This window comes from Neomonachus schauinslandi, chromosome 4 (genome assembly GCF_002201575.2).
Source record: "Neomonachus schauinslandi chromosome 4, ASM220157v2, whole genome shotgun sequence".
NCBI classification, from domain to species: Eukaryota; Metazoa; Chordata; class Mammalia; order Carnivora; family Phocidae; genus Neomonachus; species Neomonachus schauinslandi.
In genome coordinates, this window is record NC_058406.1 from 184,665,947 (window position 1) to 184,682,845 (window position 16,899).

General features: G+C 47.6%; 1 protein-coding gene across 2 annotated transcripts in view; it reads right to left on the minus strand.

Moving 5' to 3' along the window:
• The window catches only part of TRAPPC9 (trafficking protein particle complex subunit 9), a 572,354-nt gene that overhangs the window by 442,003 nt on the left and 113,452 nt on the right, over window positions 1–16,899 (minus strand). For both annotated transcript variants that reach the window (XM_021688817.2, XM_044914681.1), the window contains 4 exons: window positions 15,233–15,318; window positions 11,589–11,715; window positions 7,906–8,038; window positions 5,019–5,182 (listed from right to left, as the gene is read on the minus strand). In XM_021688817.2, coding sequence (XP_021544492.1) covers window positions 5,019–5,182; window positions 7,906–8,038; window positions 11,589–11,715; window positions 15,233–15,318 — 510 coding nt within the window. The remainder of the gene's footprint in view (window positions 1–5,018; window positions 5,183–7,905; window positions 8,039–11,588; window positions 11,716–15,232; window positions 15,319–16,899) is intronic.

The following is a 16,899-nucleotide window of genomic DNA, read 5'->3' on the forward strand; positions in this document are numbered from 1 at the left end:
ATTTAAGTAAAGGTAGAAATTTTCATCTTAAACAAGCTGCTTCTCCTTCTGATCCTCCCCGCTCAGGCTCTCTCATTCTTCTCAAATAATAAACAAATAATCTTTAAAAAAAAAGACTTGCTCACAAACGGATTATAATTAAAATTTACATGAAGCTGAGAGAGAGCCTTTGTCTGGCTGCACTGGATTACAAATGCTCATCTCCACGTCAGGTACTTACGATCACAGGGACACACTCACCCCGTAAGGGTCTAAACTACAGTTGAGACTCCTGAGGGCACCCACATAGGTCCGTTTCACTATTAGTATCACCGATTCTAAATACAAAAGGGTTTTTCAAATGAGTTTGTAAGATCAGGGATTAAAACAAGACAGGAACGCAAGGAAGATGGGGGAAAAAAAAAACAGGAATTTTTCTTTATCTAAAGAAAAGGGTGTTTATTCAGAGGGGAGACAGGACATGTCCAAGACTCGTGAGAGCCCCTGACAAAACTCTGGGTGCTTCTGGGGTATTAGGAACGGGAGAAAAGAGAACATGAGGCCTGCAGACAGCCTCCCGCACAGCCAAGGCCTGAAGCACACAGACCTCTGCAGACGGGACACATGGAGAACTATCAGTATTCTTAAAGCAAGCATAAGCTCCATACTTTTGTGCTCGGAACTGTATTATGAGCTTTCCACGTCGGGCGCCTGGGTGGCTCAGTCGTTAAGCGTCTGCCTTCGGCTCAGGTCATGATCCCGGGGTCCCGGGATCGAGCCCCGCATCGGGCTCCCTGCTCGGCGGGAAGTCTGCTTCTCCCTCTCCCACTCCCCCTGCTTGTGTTCCTGCTCTCGCTGTCTCTCTCTGTCAAATAAATAAATAAAATCTTTAAAAAAAGAGCTTTCCACGTATGCCGTCACCTTTCACTCTCATGACAGCCCTGCACAGTGGGTGCACTAGCTGTCCTTACTAATCACTTACTATATGACAAGCATTGTGCTTAACCCTTAGGCACCGGAGATAGAGCGGTAAAGTAACAGACCGGTCAGGCCTGTTACGTGACAATTAAAAGCACTGCTCAGCCGGCACGTGGTGAGTGCTAAAACGTAAAAGTCAGCGTCACTACTGAGGTATAAAATAACTCGTAGCAGCACAAAAAGAGGAGCCCAGACAAGGAAGCATTTAATTCCAGGGGGAAGACTCCCATGGAGCAGACATTTAAGATGCCCTTAAAGAAGCTAACTTCATTGGGCTCAAATAAAGATCATGCTCACGTGGAAAGAGATGTTGCCCGTTTTCCCCACTACCCATGGCGCAACCACACAGAGTCTCCACTGCCTTCCCCCACTCAAACACCTCACTCCTTCTCCTGTTCCCACTTTAAGACATTGTTCCCTCTTCTCCTATATATGAGATCATTCATTAATACTGACAGCTTTTTGGCACTGTAGAATATAAGTGACCAGAGTTATTCCCTTTGTATGTTTTGGCAGCCGACTGTTTGTTTTTATTAATTTAATTCCACATATAACGTATCGCAGCTTGTGATGAGAACTTTAAAAGACGGCCAGCTTTCTTTTCTCACTTGTAAACGTGCTGTTTGGAAGTGGACCCACCATGCTCTCTGAGACAACAAAGGAGGGGACCCAGGAGCCCAGGTGGGGAAGGTTTCCCAGGGTGACCACTAAGCAGGAATCCAGAGGGGAAATTCACTGGAAATGAGGAGGTAAAGGGGTAGGAGCGGAAGTCAGCAAGCTGAGCTCTAGAGAGAGAAGGTGGTTTATCCTAAAGTGTAAAAGAGAGGGCACGAATGTCCAGGCAACTGAAATTAAATCCAAATGACCTGCACGATGGGAGTTTAAGGGGAGAGGTGGCCAAAGAGGAGGCTGAAGCATGGGGCAGAGGCTAGTCACACAGGTCCCTGTGACTGGGGTCCAGGACAACAGGAAGTTGTTCGAAGACTTCCAAAGGGACAAACAGGAGAATTCCTGCTTCAGAAAGGAGCAGCAAATTCGTAACAAACAGTGGACACAAGATGACCATTTGGGTTTATTTACACAAATAGTGGACATAAGATCGCCATCTGGGTTTATTTGAGAAAAGGAAAAAATGGTTTCCAGTTGCTAAGCTGTGACAGTAAGTAAGTTACAGAACATGTTTCACCGTCACAGGCTCTGTGATTATCTGTCATTCACTAGGAGTTCATGGGTTCCAACAATGACCACACCTTATAACCAATGATTAAATTCCAAATACCACATGAAGGTATTTCATGTCAGAAAGGCATTTCCTACCTAATCTGTATGTACTTGCTCCCAAAAATAGGGGAAAGAAAGGATGAGACTAAGGTAGAGTCACCAAAGCTTCCCACAGACTAAGAGTAGACAAAGTTTCTTTAAATGAGACACAAAGGGTAATGACCACAGAAGAAAAAAATGATTAAGTGAACCATGTTAAAATTAATAACTTCCGTTCATCCAAAGCACCACTAAGAGATTGCACAGGCAACCACACAGGAGAAGATATTCACACTTATTCCCAATAAAGAGCTCATACTCAGAATATACACAAGTCTTACAAGTCAGAAGAGAGGGGGAGACAGAGGGAGACAGACAGAGAGAAACAGAGAGAGAGGAGGAAGAACACCCAGTGGGAAAAAGGGACAAAGCACTTGTACCAAAAAGGATCTGAGTATCCAAAACCATATTAAAGGTATTAAACTACACTGGTCATCAAATGCAAACTAAAACCCCAGTGTTACACAGTTACACCGCCCCCCTCACCACCAGAATGGATAAAATGACTACAAATGCCAAGGACCAGTGAGGACTTGAGCAACCAGAACTCTCACATAATGATGGTGTGAACGAGTGCAACCACTTTGGAAAAGTGTTTTGCTCTAAAGCTGAATACACATATATCCCACCACCCAGCGATATACTCAACAGAAACATCTACAGAAGTCCACCAAAGCACGTGCCAAAATACTCAAGAGCAGCACTACTCTTAATAGTCCCAAGATGGAAACCACTCAAATGCGCTCAGTCATAAAGTGGGGTGCATTCACACCGTAGAGCATTCCACAGCAATGAAAACAAATGGTGATGGCAGCAGGGGTGACCATGGTGACAGTAATAAGGGTGGCAGTGGTGGTGGTGACAATGTTGCTGGTGGTGGCAGCAATGGTGATGGTGGTGATGGTGGTGATGGTGGAGGTGATGGTAGTTCAGGTGGTGATGGTGATACAGATGGTGATGGTGGAGGTGATGGTGGTGATGGTGGAGAGGGTGGTGATGGTGATGGTGGAGGTGATGGTGGTGATGGTGATGGGTGTGGTGATGGCGGTGATGGTGGAGATGGTGGTGATGGTGATGGTGGTGGAGGTGGTGATGGCGGAGATGGTAGTGGTGGTTATAGTGGTGGTGATGGTGATGGGGGTGGTGATGGCGGTGATGGTGGAGATGGTGGTGATGGTGATGGTGGTGGAGGTGGTGATGGTGGAGATGGTGGTGGTGGTGGTGGTGGTGGTGATGGAGGTGGAGGTGGTGGTGATGGAGATGATGGAGATGGTGGTGATGGTGATGGTGGTGGAGACGGTGATGGTGGAGATGGCGGTGGTGGCGGAGATGATGGTGGTGACAGCAGTGATAGTTGGTGGTAGCAGCAACGGTGATGGTGATGATGGTGGTGATGGTGGTGGTGTTAACAAATCTGAGTGTTAATAATACAGCAAGCACTGTTCCAAGCACTTTACATACATCATCTTACTTAATTCTCGTAACAACCCTGTGATGTAGATGCTGTTATTAGTGTTATTTTACAGAAGAAGAAAAGTCCGGGACAGGTTAAATAACTTGCCCAAGGTAACACACAATGAGGAAGTGACAGCCAGAACCTGAACTTAGGCAGCATTTCCCTACGGGGAGAGGCAAACACGGTGACAGGCAGATAGGACAGGCAGATACACGCTTCAGGTCCCTCCCGCACACTTTCATCAGAATCTGTGGGAGAAATAAGGGAATGCAAGATGCACTGCCATTCTCCCCAGTGGAATGGGCTCAGATTCACCCTTTTTTACACAATCCGAATTCCTTCCTTCGTGGTAAAATGTTTTGCAGGACAAATTCTCCCAAACTCTTCCCTTGCCCTTCCCTCCAACTGGAACTACAAGATGGCATGTGGCTCTACTTCTAATGAACACTTACTCCACTTGGTTTTTACCACTGTAAAGACATTAGTCTGAGGAGGAAGCCCTCTGCTGGGGAGTAAAATGTGGCTAGTACACCCTTCGCTAGAAACTCAACCACAAGCAGTCAAGCTCCCACTGTATGCCTGGCTCACCTCACCCCCACTTCGGGAGCATGGAAATGCCCCCAAGTTCTGCTAGCCTACTTCCCCTCTTCTGTCTTAGGCCTCACTGGCCTGTGTAAGTTCTCTAACTTTATTAAATGACCTGACTGTATTTCCACTTATTACTCTTGATACCTTTTCCCCTTGATCAATACCACTCACTAACCTCTAATATACTAAGTATTCACTGCACGCTACTTCACTTTACATGCTGAGTACTACCTCCCCTGCCTATCCAGGAAGAAACTGAGGCATGCAAAGGACAAACAGCTAGTAAATGGTGAAGCCAAAACTTCAACACAGGTCTCACGACACCCCAGCTCACGTGTCCCAGGACCAGGAAACAAAGCACCTGCCTTTAAAAGGGAGCACACGGGCTCTATGCTTGAACCCACAGAAAAACCCAGGGCTGGACGGATGGATCCCACATGGTAACATGTCTGAGCCCCTAAAGTTTCTCTCCATTCATTCAAGAGTATTCTTCCTGAGGATCTGGTAAATGTAAACAGCACCAGGGACAAAGGTGCATTCTTTGTTCTTTTATCTTCCTTCGTGTGTTCTTCACACGTCAATTTCAGGATGGCATCAAACTAAAAGAGGAAGAAGCTTTTACACTTTCTGAGCACTAGCTGTTTAAAGTATCTCTTCTGCAAATAAAGAAGATAAACATTTCTGGGGTCAAACCCACCTTTGGTGGTGAGAATTTTGGAGGTGACTTCTAGTTTCTCCAACGGTTCCATCCCAATGTTCTCCAGCTTAATGACAAGCTGCTGAGTCTCCCCGTTGTAAAGCTGGACCGACACATTAGTAGATGTCTCATCGCCAGAAGAAGGTTGCAGTGAGTGTGCAGACCTAAAATAGCAGTAATAGTTATAATAAACTTTACAAAGAAAGATTCAAAGAAAACAGTGGCATTTCAGAACTAGTCACATCACCAGACTTAACACATTCCAGAAATAGGGACTGGGGAACGTGAATCCCAGCTATCAGGAGCACAGGGTGAGTGCCGCATGCAGAGAATCTTGTGCGTGCAGACGCGTCCTGTGCTCCCATTCAGCCTTAGCCTCGTGTGTGTGTGTGTGTGTGTGTGTGTGTGTGCGCCCGCGCACGCACGAAGTATAAAAATCCTTAACTACTGGATTATGGTGGGGCCAAAAATGAAACAATGAATTAATTCAAATGATCTGTGAAGCAGTGCTTTCTTAAAAAAATCTGCAATTCTCATGCTCAGAATTGCCTTGCGAAACCCATAGATTAAAGAAGAAAACTTAGATGAACCATTCCGACTGACACCATGGGCACTGGAGGGACAGATCAATGGAAAGTATGTACAACGGACTCCACGTCACAGGTGAAAATGACAAGCAAAGGCTGCAAGCGCCTGATGGGACACAGCACCCTGGGGTCATATGGCATCTGATGGTCGGGTGGGGTCCATGCCACGTAAGAGTGCAGCCCAGCGTGCAGACCTGAAGCCTGCCGCCTCTCCCCGGGGGTTCCTGCACCACAGCCCTCGGGTTCAAACACACACACCATGCTCTGGAGAAGTCTGGCCCTAAGAGAAAGGGGTAGTCACTGGAGGAAAGGGTCAACATCCTCTCTTGGGGTAGGAAGGGTCCATCTGGCTCCCCACTCTCTTCCTCCTTGTACCTGAAGGATTTCCACAGAGAGTGCAATGAGTCTACACCATATACTTAACTGAACCAGAAATGGACAGCTCCGGGCCACCCCACCCAGCAAGTGCCCAATAGCCTCCCTGCGAGCCAGCGCTTTCTAGCTCTGCTCTTGGCCGCAGACCAAAAAGGACCAGGGTCAGACCCAAGTCCTGTTCTATGGGCCACAAGAGAGCCTCATATCCCCACACTGGTCCAAAAGACAGACAAGAACGTTTCAGACAATGCTGGTCTCACACCTCTGGCATCCAAGAGACGATGTTTAAACAAATCAGGCTTATCGAGCCAACCATGCGCATCCTGGGGGACTCCCATTGCTGGCTCTGAGAGAGAAGCTTTATATCCAAACCACATTTTCAGAAAATAATAGCATAAGGAATCAAGGTGAATGCATTCCTTTACATCTTACACCTTCAAAGTTGCTCATGAGTCAAGAAATAAACTTTCTCTGTCAAGGAAGGAAGAGTGACTCCAGTCCTCACTATAAATGACTTCTTTCTGTATTTTAACATGCAGTCCTTCCAAAGTAAAAGCTGTTTGTAGTCAATTTGAAATTGCAGAGGAGGTATTCAGAAAAACTAAAACACAGCGAGACTAATCACTTTGCATCTCAAACAGGGTATCAGCCCCCCACCAGGACCACAGGAAAAGAAGGTAGGAGAAAGCAGAGCCGCAGTGCAGCCCAGGGCCCGGCCGTCACAGGTGCCAGCCGTCCCTAAGTCCAGCGTCCCATGTGGCAGAGCTAGAGCGGGAAAGGGGCTGAGTCCGGGGCAAGCAGTGACAGTAAGGAGACGGCAGTCAGACACATCCCTTTTCTGGGCATCTTTTTCCTTGCCTGATCATCTGGCCAACTTTTGTGAATCTTGTAAGGCCCAATTTAAACATCACAGCTATGAAGCCTTCCTGAACCGTGAACAGGAGAGTGGCCTCCCTCCACTTCTTATTTTCAGGAGCACTTAGCAAATTTGACTATGGTGAATTTACCTCCCTTCAGGACAGGAGCTCCTACAACAGGCAAAGTCTAGGTCGAGGGTGATTCTGATTAGTGGCTAGTCGTATAGACCAAGCCTAGATCATGTGGCAGGTGTCAATAAATGTGTGGGAGTGAATTTGATAACTCAGTCCCAACAATATTTATGTTAATTAGAAGCAACACTCACTTAAGGAATAGTCACCTGAAATCATGCATGCCACACTAAAGCCACCAAAATTCTTTTTTTTAATTGAGGTGTTACTTATATACCATGAAATTCACTTGTTTTAAGTATATAATTCAATCATTTTTAGTAAATTCACAAAGTAGTACAACGATCACTGCTACCCACCCTGTTTTAAAACATTTCCATCATCCAAACTGAGTATCTTTTCAACGTACTTTTTGAAGCAATTAAAATGGAAATTTTTTAGCTTATGTTATATGGCTATGCAAAAAGTAACCTAGGATACTATGTATAATATAACATCATCTCAATATGCAAACATATATTTCAAAAAAGGAGGTGGATAAACACTGGAAAGAAAAACCACAAAGCAGTAATAGCAATCATTTCTGGGACTCCTGAGATATATTTCCCTTTCTTCTTCATGCTTTCCTATAATGCTCTTAAAAAAAAAAAAAAATCTACTTTTTAAAAGATAAGAGTTAACTGTTTTTCACAAAAAATATGATTCCAAAGGCTAATCTCACATTTTGTTCTGTTCATGGTAAGGAACACTTCAACTCTGTTCTACTTCCCTTTAAGCAAAGCATATCGTCTACTGGTTACCCTGAAGAAATGCTTTGCCCATATTTTGATCCTAAAAATCACAGATTAACTCAGACTCTTGGTGCCATTAAAAATGTATGCTCAGAACAATTCTGAAGTGCCCTCTCTTGTGGGAAGGCAGACGCCTGCCCCCTACCTGGGCAGGGAAGTGCTGATCTGCAGTCTGGGCAGGGCAGGAATGACTTCCACCGTGGAGCCGCTGGTTTTCACTCCCGGGAGGTTATCCAGCAAACAGTCACTAAAGACGCCAAAGACCGTGGTATGGTAACCTAGGAAGTGAAATGAAGAGCTTCACAGCCCCTGGAAAGGCCTCCACGCTCAGGCCCCCATCTGGAGGCCGCCCCCAGCAGGGAGGAGCGTGGCCCCCCACCCCAGACCCGAGTTCCATCAGCTGTCACCCACTGGTCCCGCTCACAGCTTGGCCCGAAGCCTTGGGTGCCCACGGAGACGGAGGGGTGCCAATCCCCACATTCCTACCTCACGGGGCCGCCTGGGTCCGAGTGAAAGCACGTGTGAGTCTTCATCAACTAGACATCTCTACACAACTTAGTACTAGGGTCTCAGCACTTGGACAATTTGCTTTTCAAATCTGCCTGTCTCTGAGGGAGTGATAGTTCGTGTTCCTTTGCAGGACATAACGGCGCTGAGTAAGTATCCAAAAAGTGATGCAAAGTCTTCAAAATCAAAATGAAAGCTCAAGAGCCAATTACTGTTATTATAACTGCTACATGATCTGGCAAATCTGCCGTATTCGTACAAGCACTGTGATCTAAGATTAGCGAATTTTCCACGCCAAAAAAAAAAAAAAAAAACAAAAACCTCCATTGGTTAGATAAGCACTTGAAATTTAAGCTTTAATTTAAGCTTTAATATGGCTTTTGTGAAATTTTGAGAGATAATTATTATAAACAATGTTCACTGTATAAGAAAATTAAACAACGCTCATGGCTACATGCTTAGGGTGAGGACTTTTGTGCACGCACATTAAATGGTTATAGGAATCAGAGGAGAAAGCAGTTAGTTCTGGGCGAGTCAGGCCCTAACGGCCCATCAGTGGCTCCTTCACCTTCTGCCAGTGGTAAAATGCTCTCGCCACGTAAAATCACCAATTCACAGCACCCACGCTTCCCTCCTTTTGAAATATGTTTCTTAAAAGACTTAATTTAACTTGCAAACATGTTCCTCCGCTGAAGCCCACATCTGGCAATATGCCCCCTCCTATTTTTCTTTCCAGAAAACCTGACATAATGTGGTTTTGCCTAAGCAACCTTTGTTCTCCACTTCTTAATTAAAATCAGTCATTTTCCTTTTCTTATGTATCGCTGAAGAAGACTGCAAAGAAATTCAAAACCTGATGACAAATTCTGTTATGTCTAATGGTATTTCTGATAACACGAGGTCAGGCCTTTCCACTTCCTACAGAAGGTGTGCCAAAAATGCACGCGACTTGGCTGTACCAACTCAGAGCTCTGTTACCAAAACTGTGAATCCTTATCCAGTGGGTACCGGTTATTAATTAGGGGTCAATCCCATCAGCCTTAATTATTTCCTCTCTCACCTGTCTCCTTTACTCCACTTCCCACCGCAGCTGTGACCCTAGCTTCGTCACTGCATCCCAGGATTATGCCAACAGCTACATAGTTGGTCTTCCTGCCCCCAGTCTTGCCCACCTCCAGCCCGTACTCCACAGAGCAGCCTGGGGGTCCCTCTGCACTGCCTGTCTGACCGTATCTCTCCTCTAATGAAATGGAGCCCCTGGGAGAAAGCCAGCACCCCTTAGCTCTTCTGGGTCTGGCCTCTGTCTACCTTTCCAGCCTTGTCACTACTTGTCCCTCTGCCTGGGACCAGCTTCTTGGAGCCAGCCCCAGTTCCCAATACTCCAACGGTCTCTGGACCACTTGTTCTTTGTACCTAGAACCCCACCCCCATTCCCCATGCCATTCACTCAGGTAATTCCTAGTTGGCCTTCAAAGCTCAGGGTCCCTCAGTAGGAGAAAGTCCTTCTCGACCCACTCTCCCCTTCTGGGTCACCTCTCCCCCATGTTCCCACCAGTCGTGAGCTGGGCCCCTCTCAGCGCTTGCTGCCACACATCCTAACCCAGCATGACACCCCCCTCACCCACCACGACACCAGCCTTTCCCAGAACTGTCTCTTCTTTCAGTCACCCAGTATCTACTAGAGACCCAGCACACACTGGGGACTGGCAAGGCAGACAAGGCCAGCGACTGGCCTCGGCAGCAGAGCATTGCAGGAGAGCCAAGCAGGGCACTTGACCCAGCACCGAGAAGCCGAGGACAGTCTCCAAGACTAAGGGAAGTCTGAGCTAAGAACGGAGAGAAGCACGGGAGCTAGCCAAGTCTGGAAGTGCACCAACAGAAGGAAAAGCACAGGCAAAGCTCAGAAAGCCGGGCATGCTTCCAGAACTGCAAGGAGCCTCTGAGAGGAACAGGTACCTCGGGGAGGTGGAGGGGGCCGAGGCACCGCAGGGCCAGATCACACAGGGAGTTCCAAAGCCACGCTGAAGGAGTTGAGGCTTGATGGGGCAGGTGTGGACAAGGGGTCAGGACTTCCAGTTAAGAGATGGCCAGACGTGTCCTGCAGAAAGGCCACTTGGCAGCAGTAGGGAGAATGGACTCAATAACCACCAAGACGATGCCGAATGACGAGCCCTGTTGCTTGTGTGACAGACCCTGTAAGAGGGTCCTGTTCTGCAGGCTCTGAGTGCCTGAGGACGTGGATGGGAGCACTGAGGGGCCGGTCAGTAGTGTAGGGGCAGGCGTGGTGCTGGTGAGAGACAGCAGGGGTGAGCACAACCTACGAAGGCCTGCTTTGGGTGTCTGGCAGGATGGTGACAACCTCACCGAGTTTCAAGATTCGGGCCACAGGACAAGGGCAGCTGGGGGGGCAGGGGGGCACTCTCGGTGGAACACCTTGCAGCGAAGTGCCCACAAGGCAGCCAAGGGGCTGGCTGGTTAGAGGCTGACTATGCAGGTTCAGGAAAGAGGTCCGGATGGAGCCACGGCCCTGGGAATCAGCAGCATAGGGAAGGGCCCCGAAACCAGGAAAGTCACTGAGAGGCTGAGATTGCCTAGAGGTAGCCTGCTGTGGGGGGAGGGGAGGGGCAGATGGGGGAAGGGGGAGGGAGAGGAGGGAAGGACAGAACCTGGCCCTGAGGAAAACCATGGAGGGGAGGGGCATGTAGAAGCGGCATCTGCAGGATGCTTCGTGCAAAGGAGAGGAGAGGGGGCGCCTCACAGAAACAGGAGGCGAGCGCCCACAAGGGCAGGTGGGCAGCGGTGCCCAAGGCGGCTGAGCAGTGGAGGCAGACAAGACTGGGTTAGCTAGGGACCCGGAGACGGCGGTTCTGGTGGAGTGATAAGAACTAACCGCAGGATGCAGAAGGTCAGACAACCAACGGAGAGGGGGACGGTGGATTCTGCGCGCATACATGGACCTCTGAAGAGGGGTGGCCAAGAGGGGAGAGAAGGTCAGGCCAAGCGAGAGGAAGCCAGGGAGTCAGCAGGACCGGACTGCGGTGGGGGGGGGGGGGGGCCTGCGGGCATGTTTGCAGTCCCGCTGGAAGAGGCCAACAGGACAGGAACAAAAGGCCTGACACAGAGCAGGACCCCTCTCACTGTAAGGAACACTGTGGGCCCACGGTATCCCATGCACTCAAAGCCATTCCTTTCCATGCCACCGCTCCATTATCTCTCAATCGGTGAGGACCAACACCAGGTGACCGGTGACAGGCCTCAGCGGGGCAGGACAGGGTTTCAGCAGTCCTGCTCGACCTGAAATCAGAAAGCAAGTCTCCTTACCATTCACAGTAATCGTTCCAGTCGTCTGTGGGACCCCAACAAGAGTCACTGGGTAAAGACCAGATTCAGCGGGAAGGGAGAGCGCCGCAGGGAGAGACTCGAACTCCACTCCGCTGGTGAGGAGCCCCTAGAGCGAACAACAGTGGCATGAGAAGCACAACCCAAACCCCCGCCGCATCACCGGTTCCCCTGAGGCAGAGGACATCTGCTAACGGGCAAACCCCAGGACTGCCGGGATGAGGACAGCAATGTGTGGCCTTCATAGAGGTCCATGAGAGCCGCAGAGACGGCCAGAAGCGTGCTTTACCACAAACAACCTTGAAATGGAAAGCACAGTGGGTGTTTGAACAACTCCATCTTGATGTCAGCCCTCCTGGCTGTATTATTCATACGTGCTTTTTGTTGCTTTACCAAATTGGAATGTAAATGTAAAGAAAAAATAAAATATGTAAACATAAAGAAAAAAATGAAGTATGGAAACATATCATCAATTAATACCCCTCAATGCATCTATGAACGATCAGTTCATTTCACTATGTGCCAGGCTATGCTTGACAGGGAACAAGACAGATTCTCTGGCTTCGAGGAGCTGCCCCATGATTGTAAACACTGCAGGGATGTCCGCACTCAGCACTTCTCCTCAACACTGTAACAGAGGTCCTACCCAATGCAATAGGTAAGAAACAGAAATAAAGGCATGCAGACAGTTACTCCAAAAAAACAGAACTGTAAACATAAAAACCCGATGGAATCAGCAATGGAACTTGAACTGGCAACTGCATTGAGCAAAGTCACAAAGTCAGCATAAAAAAAAAAAAAAAGCAAAGGTATTTCTATCATCTGGCAATAAACAAAAAATATTAAAAAATAAAATACAAAAACACTATTCACTAAGAGATCAAAAACGTCCACTGCAAGGGAACAAAGCAATGAATGATGTGTATGTAAGACAGCCCTGCGGAAATCCGCAGCCCACCGTGGAGACACAGAGCAGGGACACACACGCATGAGGCCCTGGCTCCTTCTGGGGTTTGTCTTCTGCGGTGCTGCAGCCTACGCAGCCCTGAACCTACTCCACACGCTACAGGACTGAGCAAGGAATTCAGCACCATGGTGCTGGGACCTCAGTCCTCACACTGGGAAAGGACACGGGTGTGAAAAGGGCGAAGGCAAGAGAGGGCCCTGCAGAGATGCGCTAGACCTGGCGGCAGCACGGTGAAGTCGGGCTGATCTAGTTTTGCGTGTGTATCCTGCACATGTGTGTGTGTGGGCACAGGTGTGTGTGCACGTATGCAGATTATGCACGTAGATTTGTATGTAATTACATGTCTACGTGTACATGCATGCATGCTCTTCCTAACTCCGTCCACAGAAAACACCCAGAAGCAGGTGCTCGAGTGGTAATGAGCACACCTGTGCCACATTTTGAGCCAAAGCATGAAATGATCTACATGGAGGACAGAGCCAGTGGGCAAGAGTGCAAGCACAGAAAGCATGTAGATAGCTACTGCCTCCAGGCAAAATGTACTGGCATTTTATCTCTTCTTAAAATAGCAAAAGCAAATATGACCAACAGTTAACAGTCGTTAAATGTGGATGGTGGATATTAGGAGCGCTTATTATTCCCTGTTAACATCTCACATGCTTGAAATATTTCATAATTTCATTTTTTAAATTCTGACCATGATTTGTGGGCTACCTTCTAGTAGTAATTTTTATTTTATTCTTTGTTCTTCCTAACTCTTTATTAAAAAGCACATATTACTTTTAAACCAGATAAAAATGAAAGCTACTTTTTTTGAGAGAGAGAGAGAGAGTGCAGGGGTCGGGGGGAGGCAGAGCGAGAGGGAGAATCTTAAGCAGGCTCCACACCCAACACGGAGCCCAAGGCAGGGTTCAGTCTTTTTTTTTTTTTTTAAAGATTTTATTTATTTGACAGAGAGAGAGAGAGAGCACAAGTAGGGGGAGTGGCAGAGGGAGAAGCAGGCTCCGCACTGAGCAGGGAGCCCAATGCGGGGCTCGATCCCAAGACCCTGAGATCATGACCTGAGCTGATGGCAAACGCTTAACCAAATGAGCCACCCAGGTGTCCCAAGCAGCAGGGTTCAGTCTTACAACTCTGAGATCATGACCTGAGCCAAAATCAAGAGTTGGGCGCTTAACTGACTGAGACACCCAGGTGCCCCTGAAAGCTACTTTTTAAGACAAAAAAAAAAAAAAAAAGTGTCTGACTGTAATTGCTATATAAATGTTACTAACACGTATATAATAACAATAAACTGAAAGAAGAAAATGCCCAAAAGAAAAAAAAAAAGTGTCAGAAAAAGCAGCAAGCATCTGATACTTGAGGCACTTTGGGGGAAAATCCTCTGAACAATTATTCCCTGTTCAAGCCAAGAGACAGAAAGTCATTAAGAGGCCTAACCTGAGAGCCAAACCCTAAAGCCGGCAGTGTCTTGCATGACAGGAGGGGGACAATACTCACCCCTGTTGACTTGCTCTCTGAGTGACCTCAGGGCTGTAGGCTTGACATGCGGCTGGAATTCTCAGAGCTCTAATGAATTTTGGAAACCTATGTCTCATGCTGAGAGCCTAATCATCATCTTAAATAACCACCAGTCTGCCTGGTGAACTCCTACTCATGCTTGTCTTCTCAGCTGAGCCCTTGTCTCTCCCGGGAAGCCTTCCCCGACTCTCCATGTGGGCTCTGGAGCACCTCCTGTACCCACAGCACTGACCATGACAGGGTCTAGGTCCCCCTAGTGCCCTGCCCACAGCATGATACGTGGCATGAGCACTCAGCAAGATATCTTCACAAAAAGCCCACCCCTTACTCTGAACATGAGTCATAAAACTCTAAAAGAAAACATGAACTATCTCAAAACCAGCCTTTGCAAGTCTCTGAAAAAAATCACAGAGCAATACTGTATGCTAATATGTAGTATCAGGTACTAACCCACAGTACCTGGCAGTGCTACGAAACAACACCCGGTACTAGGTACTAACTCACAGTACCCGGCAGTGCTACACAATAATAAGCACAGAGAAGACTTGAGAAATGGGACCCGCATGGCAGGTGGGTGGCTCTGGTCCGGAAACATCAGAATTAGTCTGGAGAGCCAGTACACGTCTCCTTCCCACTGACTATGGAATTAGGTGAGTGGCTCCAATGGACACCACTACAAAGTGAGCCTTTAATGCCCTACACAAATACAGACACAGAACACTGGATTTCAAACCTGACAGAAAGCTCCCATCGGTGGTGCGATAATTCATTCTCCTACTGTACAGACCTTGCTCTTCCCTCAGGCCTTGATCTTATCATCTTGTAGCAATAAAGTAGCCAACAGAACATACACTTTGTAAGCTGTGCTACTCTCGTGTAGATTTCAACATGATTATTTCAAATCTCACATCCAATCAACTACACTTGTGTGTTCAAATCAGAGGGGTCTGTTCACTGATTCAAACATTGAGCACAGAGCACTAAAGACACAAGAATGACAAGACGTGGTCTTCCTTCACAGAAACCTTATAATCTTCGGCAAAACAAATATAAAAACAGACATATATCATAGGATATGTGCCCCAAATATTAAGTAAAAACTAAGTTTCATGGCAAGTTGGTGACTGGTGATACATACCATGTTTTCAACTCGGAGTTCAAATGGCATTGGATTGTATACCATCAGCTGAACTTCACACACATCTCCTTGAACCCACTGGAAATCTAGAAATGCACACACAAAATAATCTATGCATTAGTTGGTGTTTCTGCATATTTCACATGGTTTCAGATTACTCCTCTGCCAATTTATTTTTCCAGTGAAGCAGTGAGCATTATGATCATCTTTAAATGAAAATAAAGCTAGTGTAACTGTAGCCTTCTCTAAAACAAAGCAAGTCATCACTGCTACTTGGATGCTTTGTAATGGATGTTTCTCGCCATCTTTAGCAGGCTGAATTCATGCCGGTGTGTCAAATGCAACTTTACAAAACTGAAATCAACCCAGACACTGCCGTTCCTGATACAGACCCGTAAGTCACACAGACCTTCACTGGTCCAGAGGCTGGTACTTAGGAGGACGGTGCAGCAGTCAACTTTAAGTGGCACAGAGAATGACTCCCCTGCCCCCTCCTTAAGAATGTGAGAGAAGATGGTGGCGTCTCCTCCTTGGTCACTCCCAGGTCAGCTGCAGTCCAACACCTATCAAAGGCAGAATTCGGAGAGGACCTCGAGACCCCCGGCCCTGGTGTACATGCCCTGTGTAACCCTCTCCCCAAGTGTGAATATGGTGATTGGATTATGTTCTATAACAAAGGTGAGGGGATTTTGTAAAAAGGACCCCAATCACTTGGCTTTGAGTTAATCAACGGGAGGTTGTCCTGGGAGTGGGCTGATCTAATCAGGTGGGCCCTTATGGGGCCCACACCCCTCCTTAGTGAAAAGATTCAAAGCATGAGTGGGCGTATGGAGGAGGCCATAGTGGCAAGGATTGGAGAGGGCCTCCATGAGCTGAGAGGGTCCTGGCTGACAGCCAGCAAGAGAGCAGGAAGTGAATGAAGAACAATCTGAGGGAACCTGACGCAGATCCTTCCCTAGTCAAGCCTCCAGATGAGGACATGGCCCCGCGTGACACTTGGATTTCAGCCTGTGAGACCCTGAGCAGTGGACCAAGCGAACACATGACTCCTGACCCACAGAAACAGTGAGAAAATAAGCCTGTGTTGTTTTAAGTTGCTAAGCTTGTAGTAATTTGTTACAAAACAAGAGAAAACTAAAGCAGTGCCTACCTCCACTTCCACGGCCCTCTACTTCCTTTAAGACACCCTGTTAGGCAAATCACAAGGAACTTCAAAATCAATTAACTTGCGCTGGGCACTGTCCAGCATGAGGCACTTTCAAGCAGTTTATCTCATTACTCTTCATCACCACCTCGTGAGACAGGTACTGTAATCCCCACTGTTACAGGGTGGACACTCAAGGTCCAAACGAGTTAACACACGTGCCTGGGAATCACAGAGCTAGTAAGTGGGGCCACAGGGACTCAAGCCCAGCCTCCTCCCTCCTTCCTCCCACCCCTCCTTACGGGGTTTCCCAGACCCTCAGGCAGGAGAAAGCCCCAGGGCAGGCTCACAGAAGCCATTCTCTAGAGCACACTGCGCCTAGGCCTAGCCCTTCAGCAGCATCTCTGAGCCCACACTGACTCCAGCAGTAGACCCCAGTCCCTTCACACAACTGAGGAAAATACCACTTGTTTTAACAGGTTGCTCTGCCTGGCAGCTAAGGAACTATTTGTTTTCTCTGTCA